Genomic DNA, 14,272 nt, shown 5'->3' on the forward strand with positions numbered 1-14,272 from the left:
TTATTCCTTGGCACAGGTCAAGATATCCCTTCCTTCTGGCTGAATGAGCCCTCTGCCTATCCCTAAACCATGTACATGTGGCCCTTGAGTACTTCTGGATGAGACTGTAGGTGGAGTCTGGGATGAGCTGGGTTGAACTTTTTTTGTGGCTGGCCAACATGGGTGTGAGGTGGACTGGGAAATCTCGGGTTGGCCTTAAGACCTGGGACAAGGCTATCAGATGGCAGCCATTCATTCAATGAGCTCCTAACTTACTAAAAATGTGAAATAAGCCTGAAAAGAAATCAATTTAGAACAATTACCAGGGGAGCCATCAGAGTGGTTGTCATCAAACACGGTCTTTAGCAAAAACAATAAAACATAAACAGATAAAAAGAATTTCACCTTTTAGCCAATTAAGTACATATGTGGAATTTTTTAGTGTAGACTGTACAGTCTGGTAGACAATGGGAGAGTCTGGAGCCCCGATGCTCAGCCTGTCTCCTCTTTGTTGGCTCCAGGGAACCAGTCTGAAAACGTGAGCTGCAGGGGAACAGAGCCGAGCTGGGCTCGTGGCACTAGCCAGACCTAGGAGTTCTGGCACACTGGACAAGTCACCTAATACCTCTGTGTCTCATGTCCTTCTGTGGAATGCAGATTCTGAGGTCCAGCCTGCAGCACTGTGGTGATCACATGGGATGAATGTGGCAAGTGCTGAGCCCATGCTTGACACATGATTCTTCCAATTGGTCCATTTGTAACTGTCTGCATGTGTGCGGTCTCCAGAAGGGCCATGACTTGGGTGATGGTCTGTGGGTTGTTGTTATGTTTATTGTTAGGTGCCATCGAGTCGGTACTGACTAATAGTGACCCTAAGCACAACCCTATCCACAACATGGGTGGAGGAGTCAAAACCAGGCTGGGTTCTCATTAAGAACCCATGGCTAGGAGGGTTTTCTTGCAACCTAACCTGGCTCTTGGTGGCTCATTTGTAAGTTGAGGTGAACATCCTTCAATTCATGATTCTACTTGTTCTTACAGCCATTGGAGAGAAAGGGGGCTGATATGCTCAGGGACCTGAGTTCTGGATCACTCCAACCCTGCATCGGGAAGCACTGTGAAACAGCAGGATGGGATAAGCATGAGTGGCCACTGCTGGCCCCACAACCCACCTCAACCTGAGGGACAGTGGTAGGCGGCTTTGCTTACCTGGTTTCGGCAGGCCACAATAATATGCTCAGGCTCCGGCATGACACTGCTCTTCTGGGCCACCAGCGTGTCCTGGGTGTGGCCAGGAAGCCGGTAGGAAGAGAAGAGCCTGTAGTATTGCTTCATACAGAGGGGCTGTCCTGACAGCTGGCCCTTGGCACAGTCAGTGGGGATGGAGTGGCTGGAGAGGCAGAAGGGTAAGAGGAGGCAGCCAAGAGAAGATGGAAGAGAAAGGGAATCTGAATGAGGTCTGTTGCAACTTGATCAAGCAAAATAGGGCATAAAAACCATACGTGCATTACCACAGGAGTTGAAGCAATCAATCCTCACTTTCTTACAGTAGAGGAGCATCCTATTTCTATGGACCTTGCAGACCCCAGGGTTTTCTTGTGTAGGCAGGCTCTGCCATTTCAGTCCTACTTAGGCTGGTCCTTGCTGGGCATACCCTCACCTCCACTCCTACACTTAGCTAATCTATTTAGAAAAATCCTTCTCCTACAAGAGCCTACTCCTTCGCCATCTCTTCTAGAAGCCTTCCCTGAGTTCCAAACTGAGAGCTTGCTTCCCCTGAGGTCTCAGTATGTCTCATGTCCACCAATCTTTCCTTCCTTTCTCCCTTCCTCCCTTCTTTCATTTTCTTCCATTCTTCTCCATCTATCCACCACGCTAGTCACTCTGCCAGCCAACAAATATTTACTGAGCACCTCCTCTGTGCCAGGTACCATTCTTGCATCTGGGGATAAGATAGCAAACAAGACAGGTGAATTTCCTGCTCTAATGTGGTGCAAGTTCTGGAATGTGTATGGGTAAGGAGTAGACAACATATAACAAACCAGCAAACAAGAGACTTTCTAGTAGTGACACAGAGTGATGAGGTGGTGACTAGGCAGGGTAGGAGGTGGTTTCAGGGGTGGTACCACTGAAGAAAGGATGTTTGAACCCACCCTAATGGTAGGCGGTGGTCCTGAGAAGAGCTGGGACAGTGGGGTGTCCATAGTCCTGCTACTCAAAGTACTGGTGTTGGACCCAACTATCCATAATGAAGCCAATGGAGGATGAGGGCTGAAATTCAGAGGAAGCACTCAAAAACTTTTGGAGCAATTTGATAGAAGAACTTCATGTCTGTTGAATCTAATAATGAAATAGTTGGTCGTGTGTCTTGTAGCTTTGTATCAATTTTTTTAGTTAATAGTTAGGCAAGTTTTTATGAAGTTGAAAGCACAACAGGCAGATCTTTACCACAGACAATGTGAAAGACACTGATGAAGGCAGAAAGGCAGCCAGTGGGACTGAAACCGTGTAAGGAGGCATCGAGAGGAAGGAAAAGGGCTGGCTCTTGCAGGACCTCAGAGTAGAAGTAAGGAATTTACATTTCATTCTCCACGCAACGAAAGCTTTAGTGTTTGGTGGCATGATTTAACTTAATGACCCTGGTTACACACACAAGAACAAGGGAAGGAGCTTTGACTGAGATGGGAAGGTGATGTGGGGTAGGAGAGGGAGGCTGGGGAACTAGATCTGAAGGGCTGGCCAACAGCCTCTGAGATGCAAGGGGCCTGGGGAAGAAGAATCATGGTGCCATCTAGGTTTCTGGATTTACCACTGGAGTATGTGTTGGTGTATTTATTGAGATGACAAGAAAGGGTGAGGAAGGACATCCAAACATGTATGGTGACAAGCTCAGTTTACAGTGACCAGGATGTCCCAGTGAAGATGTTAGGTGTTTGGGGGAGAGAATGGAGCTATATTTTTTATCTGTTTGGGTGCCTGTCTTGCCCAGTATTTGAGAGCCTTCTGAGAGCATGGATGAGAACTCATTTAATCTCAGCTCCACAGCATCAGTACACTCAGCATCAGTACACTCCAAAGTGGATGAATGAATGAGCGACTAAATCAAGGGGCCCAAAACTATGACTCAAGTAATGGTCCAACCTTGTGACATTTATAATCACTTAACATGGGACCCTCCATTGGGGTATGTGTGGATATATGTCAGTATAAGTGTGAAATGCACACACACATCTACACACAAGCACACTCACATACACCTATACACACCCACATCTGCACACACATACATGCATGCACAAGTGAGTCTGAGATCGAAACTGCCAGAAATGACTAGAACAAAGACTCCAGCCCCAATGGGCAGGGCCTTGGCCCTCCTCCCCACACTGCCCAGCTATGGGATTGTGAGGGCTGAGAATCTTGGAAATCAGAGACTAGGTGCTGTGAGCTAGAGGCTTATTCTCATTGGGAAGTTGAGGGGACTCCAGCTGGGACTGATTAAAATCACCCATGATGAACACAGGAGTCCTGATGTGGTGCTGCAGGGCTAGCATGGGACCCCAAGGTCAGCAGTTCAAACTCACCAACCACTCCTTGGAAACCCTAGATAGGGTCACTATGAGTTGGAACTGACTCCACAACACTTAACAACACCAACAAGGTTAACACACTCAGTATTGTGGGTGTTGGAATTCAAATTCAGGTTTGTCCACTCCTGGGCCTGAACCCTGAGCTTTGACTCTCAGGACCTTCTCCTCCCCTGAACCACCTGTGATTTTGAGCCTCTGCCCTAAGGCTGTGCAAAGGCTGAATTGGACTCAAGTTGAAAAGACAGTGAAGTTTGCCTCTTTCACCCTCCTGGTTTTGCTATCTCCTGGCTGTATGGCATGGGCAAGCCACTTAACCTTTCTAAGCCTTTAAATATAGTGTTTGGAGCGCTCTCTCATTTCAGTGTCTGATATTCTTTTATTTTTTGTCTCTGGAAACAACCCTGACTTCTTCTTCCGGCTTTCTCCCAAACACCCTTAGCCAGAAACTTCCTTCCTAAAATCAGTAATCCTCCACTGAGCTCCAGCAGCTCTGCCCATCAGTCAGAACATCTTCATGTCCACTGAGTTCTCTCTCCCATCCCTTGAGCTGGGTGGGGTGGTGTTGGAACACAGGGTCAAGGTGAGGAAACCATACTTGCCCAAGTAGAAAAGGTGAACTTCTATCTCCTCACTCTAACAACTCTTCCCCTCTACCTGCTTCTCTGAGTCCTGACAGACAAATTCATGTCACATGTTAACCTAGCAGGCCTGAAGGAATTGGGGCATTTTAAAACCATTAAGGAAGGTGTGGCCCGATAGGATAAGTGCTCGACCACAAGGTTGCTTTGAACTGCAAGGTCACAATTTGTCCTCACCGGCGGACACTCCTTGGAAGGGGCCTATGAGTCGAAAGCGACTTGACAAGCGACTTGACTGTGCTTAACAACAAGGGAGGATAATGCTGTTCCTGGTTAGGCCAGCTGGGATAAAATCCAAGATACTGTGGCAAAGTGGTGGGAAAGAGGACAGAGACATCCAGAAGGCAGGGAGCTCTCTGTCTAGTGCCACAGAGAGACAGGGGCATGAAGAGCCCAGTCCTACCTGTCCAGCAGCGCCTTGTAGCTGAGCACACCAGAGATGAGGTTGGCTGCAAACCTGCAGAAAGAGATGAGGCCTCAGTCTTTCTTCTCAGAAGTCCTGGATCCCCTCCCACCCTTCCTTCTTCCTTCTTCTTCCCTCTTCCTCCTTCCTTCCCTTGCTCTCCTTTGTCCATGCTCCCTTCCTTTTGCCTCCCTCCCTCCTTTCCTGCCTCTCTGTCTCCCTCTTCCCCTCTCCCTCCCTTTAAGATGCAGTCATCCCCTCATAGGCCCGATCTGGCTGGTGCACCACTCAGATATGGTTCCTGTCCAGTCCCAAGTGCTGTCAACATAGGTCTTGAAGTAAAAATGGTCCTTTGGCGAGAGCAGGGAGTGGTGCAGTTGTAGGGGAGAGAAAAGGAGAGTAAATCAGATAGAGGAGGGACAGGTGAAGCTTCAGTGAAACAGGAAGGGGCTGGATTATGGGGATGGACTCTTCCTGGAAGCAGTCAGTGCTTGCACTGAATTGGGGTCAGGGGAAAGTTGGGATTCTGGGGAATTCAGCCTCCTGGAGAAGTCAGTAATTTGGTTCCCTTAATGCTAATGAGGAGACTTCATATGATGCTATAAATTAAGCACTGGACTGATAACCACAAGGTTAGTAGTTCATGCCCACAAGTCACTCCTAAGAAACCCTATACAGGGTTGCTATGCATTGGAACTGATGCAACAATACTTAACAACAGCAACAATGCTAATGAGGAGTCGATGGAGGGTGAAAATGGTTCACATGCTCACTTGACAGCTAACCCGAAGTTTAGAGACTCAAATCCCTCCAGAGGTACCTCAGAAGAAAGACAAGGTGATCTACTTCTGAAAAAGCAGTTATTTGAAAACCCTGTGGAGCGCAGTTCTACTCTGACACACATGGGGTTACCTTAGCCGTAATCAACTCTATGGCAACTGATTGGTGCGAATGAAAAGGAGTGCAGGTGCTATGAGTAAAAAGGTACCTGACACAGGGGCCAGAGAACCACCCTACCCTAATTGTCCGTAGATGATGAGTCTGGGCGTAATTGCTTTGGGAGGAATATGCCCCTTGAATGCAATTTTGAGACATGTTTTGAGAATCATTCATCCATTCCCATACTTCAGGAAGGTTTAGGAAGGGGATGGGGAGCTTTAAACCTGGTTAAGCCCTACCTAGAGAATGAGGGATGGGCCCTGGCTAGTCTTGAGGGAGACACCTGTCCCTTCTCAATCTGAACTCTCTCCATCCCCATGAGACCAGGGATGGCTTTGAGAGACCCTGCCCTAACCCCCATCCCTGTGTGTACAGTCCCACCATCATCAGTCATTCTTCCCCGCGGCTCATTGAGCTCTGAAATTGCAGCAGATGGCAGAGCTCTGGTTAGGCAGAGGCTGCCAGGGAGGAACTCATCCTTCCCCCCAGGAGCCTCTCTTTAGAGCTGGGATCTTCGGAGGGCAGCAGAGGTCCTTTCGGATAAATGGAGCAACATTTATCCAAGGCAGGGTCTGAGGGTACACTCCTCTATTTAGACCTCAGCCAGGTCAAGTTTGGCTTGAGGGCACCTGGGAACCCACCTCCATTAGTGTCCCCTTCCACAAATAAACATTATGAGGAAGATCATGTGTTCATTATCAATTGTATGTAGCTTCACCTCACCTCCTCCTCAACCAGTTGGCCTGGAACAGCCACTGTCTCTAGGACATTGACCAGGCCCTCAGCCCACAACCTCCTTCCCCATGGCTACTCCCCAGGTCTACCTGGGCCCGGGAGCACCTGGCTTTACCGTAGCTGATCATTGGTGTCCTGGAAGCACTGCCGTGCAAAGATCAAAGCTGGACTGGAGTTGACTGGTAGGGCCAGGCGGTTGTTGAGATACATGTCATTCAGCCAGTACTCAGACACCTGCCAGGGAGGAAGGTTGAAATGAATCATGATCGGCTTAGCTGCTGTCCCAGTGGCCACAGCCCCTCCCAAATAAGGATGCCAGTTCTCATCCTGTCGGCCCCAAAGGGATAGCTGGGACACTTCATTTGATCATCCAGCTCATTAATTCTTCATTCATCCCACAAACATAGAGTCCCAGTTACATGCTAGGCCGCGTGTGTACCCCAGTTCACCATGCCTATCTTCTTCCTTCTATCATGATTTTTCTATGTGGTTCTTTGGTTCTCCTTTCCTATCCTCCACAATTGTCCTCATATGTATCTTACTCCTGCCTTCATCCCTATCTATAATGCACTGGACTGCAAGGTCAGCAACTCAAACTTATCAGCCGCTCCTCGGTAACCCTATATGGGGTGATTATGAGTCAGAACCAATTCGATGTCACTTAACAACAACAAACCCCTAGCCCTACCTGTTCCTCCACTCCATCCGTGTCCTCCTGTCCACCCTCCATCTCTGTTCTCTCCCTCCCCTCCATCTCTGGTTTCACCTACCCCTCCCCCCAAGTCCTTGTCTTCCTGTCTGTCATCCATCTCTTCCCGTCTGTCATCCATCTCTTCCCATCCCATCTCTAGCTCCACCTCTTTCCCTTTCTGTCCTCATCTTTAGTTCCCAACCCCATATCTGGTCTTTCACCCATGCTTTTTGCTGTCCCTGTCTCTCCATCCATGACCTCTGTTTCCATCTGTGCCCCATTATTGTCCCCCAGCTGCCCCATCCTTGTAATCTACTTGTGCCCCCATCCAAACCGGTTTGTCGGTCTCCCATTTCTGCCTCCTGCCCTTTTTGCATGGGTCCACTGTCTGCCCCTGTTTGCCCACACCCAGGTCACCCACACTGTCCCAGCAGACTAACAACTCCTACCCAGTTAGCTGTCCGCTCCTGCCGCTCCAGAAGCTTCTGCTGTAGGGTCTCGCCAAGGCCCCCAGGGGCCCCAAACTGCTGGACAATGGCCTGGCTCTTCCTGAACTGTTCCTTTGACACCAGGTGTCTCATGCACTGCAGGTAGGTGGCCAGGGTTTGTTGCAGAGGGGGCACAGGCAGTTTGGGCAAGTCCTAGAAGAGAAGGTTGAAGCTTGGGCTTGTCTGTCTGGGTGATCCCTAGCCCTCCCTGAGTTGGTCCCAAAGGTCCATCTCCATCTGCTCTATACTTGTTTTCTACCCTTGGAACTGTGTGTTTCCAAAGCACAGCTTGGAAGAATCATTAACTTTGGAAACTCCTATTTCCCCCTTCCCTAATTCACCACCAGGAGGGGACAAAGCACAAAGGAAAAAACCTTGGTCCTAGCACCAGACAAACCTGGGTTCATATGCTGACCCTGTCGCTGATTACTTGTGTGACCTTGGGCAAGTCACCCCACCTTTCTGTGCTTTGGTATATTTCCCTATAAGCTTACCTTTCACAGAATCAGAAATACTGAATGGGAAGGCGCTTATAAGCCATAAAGGATGGGTGTATGGTGAAGTATTTCTGGTTATTGGTATTGTTGGCTGCCAGTCCCTCGTAATTTAGTGACTCCACCAAGCTAGGGCTCTGGAAGCTAACGAGTCTTTTGAGCCCATTGGATACTACTCTAAAAAGAAGCTTTGAACAGGTGAATGATGTTTTTGAATCAGAGGACCCATATCAAAGTGTGACTATAAAGACCAGAATGCTGACAAATATTTCCTGGGAAGGTGACTCATATTTGGTCCATGCCAGAGTCACCATTTCATTCCATGTGTCCATGGAGAGTTCTTCCTCTCCCTAATCTCTTCAAGCCTTAACTTCCTCATTCATATGACAAAAGTAACAATTCCTACCTGAGAGGAATGCAAGAGAATTACATGAGGTCAACAACTGGCCCCAGATAGACACATTATAAAATGTATTGCTGTTGCTGTCCTTATTCCTCTAGAGGGATCCCTAACAGAAAACCCAGTTAGGGCCTAAGGCCTCCAAAGCATGGTCAGAGTTTGGAGAGAGCTCTCTACCCATGTCCTCTCCATAGGAACACTATACATCCCCATTTGCCAATCATCTGTGTTTTTAACAATCTGGTGACTTAGATTCTTGTCCCATTTACAAATGAGAAAACTGAGGCCCACAGAGTGGAAGGACTGCTCCAAGGTCGCACAGCAGTTTGGTGGCAGGCCTGGGGTCAGAAATCAACTCTTCATCCAACCTGTTTTCTACTGTCTCACACATTCTGCCCTTGCTCCCCTTTCCATTTCCTTCTAGTCGTTCTTCATCACTTAACCCAGTTGTTGTGGAGTCAATTTGGTTCATGGAGACCTTATATGTGTCAGAGTAGACTGTGCTCTAAGGACTTCAATGGCTGATTTTTCAGAAGCAGATTTCCAGGCCTTTCTTTTGAGGAACCTCGGGGTGGACTTGAACCTCTAATATTTCTATTAGCAGTCAAGAAGATTATTGTTTGTACTATGCAGGTACTCTCTCACTTAGACCATCATAATAAAATATCGTACTTTTAATAGTTTTAATTCAGCTTTAAAACATTGGCCTTCCACCTTTCAGTCATTTCTCCCTCTGTGGAGTGGGGTCGGGGTGGCTACAGACGTGCAGGGCCCCTTTGAAGGCATGCTTCTGGTCTGCTCTTGCTGGCTGCACTCTGGATGCCTGACACAGCCCAGAGCTGTGTGTGTGCTGATAGATGAATGGGAATCTCCACCTGTTTGATCCTCTCTAGAGTTCACTGACTATGGGGAGAGAAGAGTGTTGGGACCACTGTGGATGCTCCTGGCCAGGGAATGATACCAGACAGCTCTCTAGGCTGCAAAGCAGTCCCCACCCCCCACCTGCCACCCCACAACACACAATGCTCTGGTTCTCTTCTCCTTCTCATGGGGAGTGGGAAAGGTGAGTGCTGAGTGGGTGGACAAGTGTCTACAGAAAGCCCTATCTAGCTGGTAGCCTGGCACTCCTGCTAGAAGTAGGCTACCTTTCTTCAGGTCTCTGACAGTGAACTGGAACTCAGATTGGAGTAACAGGAAGTCAGATAGTTAGTTAAAAACAACAACAACAACAAAAACACAGAGGTGGGGCATCTCAATTCCATGTCTCAACCCCATGGGATTCCCCCCTAAACTGTCAGTGGTTTCTGGCCCAGCCTGGGACCAGAGATAGGGACTTATACTAATGAATTTTTGAACTCTGGGGTCTCAGTTAAGATGTATTTCTTGTGCAGTTCATGTTAGGAATTATGGAGAGACAAGTCTGCTCTCAAGAAAGCTAGAGGGAGGAGACATGCTCCAGACCAAAAGGAGCAACAGGAATGTTGGTTAGCTGAAGAACCCAAGGGAATTTGAGGATGATCCTTGTGTGTGTGTGAAGCCCAAGAGCTATCATCAGGTTTCAAATGGAGGCAGGGAGAAGGGGTGGGGGTGGTAAGGAGGTGATTGTGGCAGAGAAACCAGCATGTGTGAAGTCCTGGAGCTCAGATGTGCTTCTCTCATGGGGGGCACAATTAACGAGACTTTCTAGACAACCAAATACCTCGTGGGATTACTTTATTGGATTTGACAGACCATAGTCTGCTGGGAAAACTTGGTCAAATGAATAACATAGTTCATAAAGATAATGTTCCACATCCTACTTTGGTGAATAGCATCTGGGATCTTAAATGTTGGTGAGTGCAAGGAAGACATTCAGGCAGCCAACAAACATAGGAATAAATCTTCACGATCATTAGCCATTAGAGAAATGCAAATCAAAACAATGAGATATCATTTCACACCAGCAATAGCAGTGAAGTTCAAAAAAACAGAGGACAATAAATGCTGATGGGAATGTGGAGAGATTAGGACCGCCCTACATTGCTGGTGGGCATGCAAAATGGTCCAACCACTCTGGAAAACAGTATGGCACTTCCTCAGAAAGTTGGAAGTAGAAATACCTTATGATCCAACAATTCCTTTACTTGGTATTTAGCTACAAGAAATATGAGCCATAACACAAGTAGATCTATGCACACCAATGTTCATAGCAGCACTAGTCACAATAGTAAAAAGATGGAGACAGCCTAAGTGCCCATCAATGGAAGAATGGATAAACAAACTGTGGTACATACACACAGTGGAATACTATGCAACCTTGAAGAATAACTATGAAGCTGCAAAACACCTCATCACATGGATGAACTTGAGGACAAAATGCTGATTGAAATTAGTCAGTCACAAAAGGACATATATTGCATAAGACCATTATTGTAAAAGCTTAAGAAAAGATTTCCATACTAAAAGGAAAAAAAAAAAAAAATCTTGGATCGTTACCAGGGGTAGGAAGGAGGGGACAGTAAGGCACAGGTTAAGGGATAAACACATCATAGTTCTGGTGTTGGGGAGGTTAATATACAAGGAAGGGGAAGGCAATACACAAGAAGGGGGAGGAGGGGTGGAAGAACAAGGAAGACAGGGAAACACTTAGGTAGGTTTGCATAGGCTAAACAAGTCAGAGGAAAATAGTATGTATACTCAACATTGGAACAGTAGGGCTCTGTGATACAGGGATTGAGGCATAGTTTGAGTGGGTAAAAGGGGAAATCATGTTCAGGTGCTTGACTGTCTTGTGGACATTGTTTTCCCTTGCCTACTGATATAAAATAGACATTTAAGTGGGATAGAAAGAAATATTGGGAAATATTACAGAAAGCTTGCAAGCCCGTATTCAGTCTATAACTGATTGGAATACCTAAAAGGGGTTCTAGAATTTGCCCAATGAGATAGGTTTCTTGCCAAGCCTTTCTAGAGTATGGGGCCTTAGGTGGAATTCTGAGCCCCATCCAGAACCTTCTGAGGTGGGACATTCCTACTTGAAAGGACATGCAGACTAATGCAGAGCAGCTAAAGGAACAGAAGATACTTCTTGAAAGAAAGACCAGCAGGGGCGAAAAGAAGAAAAAGCAGACTGTTGGGCTATTTCAAGAACAAACAAGCTGTTCACCTGGGAGCCATCAAGATCTTCAGGACAAATCCCCTTCCAAGACTGAAACTCAAAGGGAACACATGAATAGGCTTATAAGCTCGCTAGTGGCCACGTTGGTCTACTTGTGAGTAGAAGTGGGGGAAAGGCAGTAATGAAGACAGGGGCTAAGTGTGATCATGTTCCATAGACATCTGTTGACTTGAGATGACAGAAAGAATAGGAGGGGCTAGTTGGTCCAAAGTTTGGGAAGACTTAGGAATTCCTGAGCCCATGGACACTGACCTAGTCACTGGAGACTAGAGCTGAGAGTGAACCATCCAGCTGATAAAGTGGGGGGAGGTATACAAGAGTGCCAAACAAAAAAGTACCTATTTGACCTAGCTTGGATGGCTTGATGAGCAGAATTCGAGTAGAGGAAGATAAAGAAGTTTGATACAGGAAGCAAATGTATTAAATTGCTACAATTTGATGAACTTGACCTTTGCTTATGGATGTAGTTGCTCAAAATACCAACTAAGAGGGAAGGAGTCTTCATATCAAGGATCAAGCCTATATCCCCTCAGTACACAGGGTTGATAGGGACAGACAACTTAGACATTAGCTACCTAAAATAGGTGTGTGGGGGGGAGTGTCTGGCTTACAAGTTTTCACGATGGAATTTCATTTCAGAGTGAAGGGGGGAAGATAGAATCCCCACTGAATAGTTTTCATCTTGTCTAGATGGGTCTGGTGAAAGGAGATGGGGATAGGATTCTTTTGATTCAATAGTGAATAATTGTTATCATGGCTAATTGCGATTGTCACAACTGTAAAGGTAGAAGATATGTAGCAAAAAGGGGGGAGTAGTTAATCTTACATTCCAGGAACAGAGGACCCTAGGCCCACCAGGAGGAAAGAGCATGAACTGAGCATGGGATCCTAACCACAGAAGCTGCAACACAAGAGACAGAGGCAGAGGTGTTGAAATGGAGACCTAGAGCAGCTGAGGACTCTAGACTCATGGAAAGAGAAAGGTTGTGTGCTGCTAGGCAGGCAGCTGGCTTGCAAAATATGCCCTTTAGTTGTTTAAATGATTATATATTCCTGTGTGTTTTTGTGTTGTTGTTAAGTGACATCAAGTTGGGTCTAACTCTTAGTGATTATAGGGTTTCCAAGGAGCAGCTAATGAACTTGAACTGCCTACCTTGCAGTTCAAACTGACCTTGTAGTCCAGTGCATTAACCCACAGTGCCACACATCAAAAACAAACAAACAAACAAATGGGGTGGGGGTGGAATAAAGGCAAATACTACTAACCAATGGTGCATGGAGAGGATTGTGATCATTGCGATGAAACAAAATACAGTTGGTTGAGTGCAAAACTGATGTTCTCCCAAGAAAACTAATCACTCAATTCACAATAAAAGCTTTAAAGAAAAAAAAAAAGTTGGTGAGTGGTCATCTAAGACACAACTAATGGTCTCTATTCATCTTAAACAAAAATAAAATGAAGGGAACCAAAAACGCAAAGAAAAAACAGGACTAATAACCCACAAGATTTAGATGGTGTCTAGCTACCACTACCAGTCATTCTGACCAGGGACACAATAAAATGTCCGGGATAGAAAAGGAGGTAAATGTAGAACAAAATGAATTTTGAACTTTGTTAGATTTCCTGAACTGATAGAGGCTAAAGGAACACCTGAGACTATCACGCTAAAACGCCCTTTCACTTTGGAACTATAGTCATTCCCAGCGGTCACCTTTCATCCAAATAACAGACTGGCTTATAAGATAAACAGTAGCACTTGTGAGAACTACACTCCCTTACATAATCAACTGTATGAGACCTGGTGTGGCGCTGAAGGGCAAGTACTGGACAACTAACCACAAGGTTGGCAGTTCAAACCCACCAGCCACTCCAGGGTTGTTATCATGACTAATTGAGACTTGATGGCACTTGACACCAACAACATACGAGACCCAATGGTCACTATTTACCCTAAAACAAAGATGAGACAGTAAAGAGGAGCAGAGAAGCTAGATTAATGAGAACAGAATGAAAATAAGAATGTTGACCCATAGTGATAAACGTAACCAATGCCATGGGGCAATCTGTATAGAAATTGCTCAACTGGAACCTAATTTGCTATGTAACTTTTCACTTAAAACACAAGGAAATACTTTTTTAAAGAGAAAGGAAAAAAGATGCTGCTGTGTCTCTAAGGAAGGTAGATGTCGGCTGGCGGTTTCTTCTCCAGCCAATGTGGAAGATGTGCCTAAGGGTCCAGGTGAATCAGTCACATCAGATGGGACTGGTGAGGCAAGGTTTGAGGTTGAAAATTAAGCCTCACTTTATGGCAACCCCACTGGGCTCAAAGTCATCAGAGATGAGCCTTGGGTGGTGGGCAAGGGCTCTTCAAAATCCCCAGCTCTGGGCACGCTGAGGATGGTGAGCAGTCCTGGGAGAAAGGAGAGGTATCTGGCCAGGTCAATGATGCTCTCTGACCTTGGGGATTAGGAAGGAGTCACTGGCCACATTCCCGAGGTACCTGAGGCCACTCCCAGCCTCCTCAGGCCCTCTTAGGATCCTCAGCAACTCCAGCAAGGTTATGGCCTGTGCCTCATGTCTGGGAGAGGGCAGGGCTGGGAGCCAGGGCATGTGAGTGGGGAGAGCAGGGAAGGGAAGGGGAGCTTTGAAAGTTACTCACAGACTCCTCTGTACTGCTGGGAGTTTTTGCCACCGTCTGATGGGGGACTTTCTCCAGGAGGGGCATCTTGGGAACTGCTAGTCTGGGGAAGCAGAGGTGCA

The 14,272-nt window shown here is 46.7% G+C and overlaps 1 protein-coding gene across 1 annotated transcript in view; it reads right to left on the bottom strand.

Moving 5' to 3' along the window:
* The window catches only part of CHAT (choline O-acetyltransferase), an 86,468-nt gene extending 72,196 nt beyond the window's left edge, over positions 1–14,272 (bottom strand). Inside the window, exons 1-5 of the mRNA XM_006874615.1 lie at positions 14,172–14,272; positions 7,422–7,613; positions 6,397–6,515; positions 4,608–4,661; positions 1,189–1,369 (exon numbers count right to left, since the gene is read on the bottom strand). Coding sequence (XP_006874677.1) covers positions 1,189–1,369; positions 4,608–4,661; positions 6,397–6,515; positions 7,422–7,613; positions 14,172–14,237 — 612 coding nt within the window. The 5' untranslated portion in view covers positions 14,238–14,272. The remainder of the gene's footprint in view (positions 1–1,188; positions 1,370–4,607; positions 4,662–6,396; positions 6,516–7,421; positions 7,614–14,171) is intronic.

The sequence above is a fragment of the Chrysochloris asiatica genome, unplaced genomic scaffold, assembly GCF_000296735.1.
Source record: "Chrysochloris asiatica unplaced genomic scaffold, ChrAsi1.0 scaffold00289, whole genome shotgun sequence".
NCBI classification, from domain to species: domain Eukaryota; kingdom Metazoa; phylum Chordata; class Mammalia; order Afrosoricida; family Chrysochloridae; genus Chrysochloris; species Chrysochloris asiatica.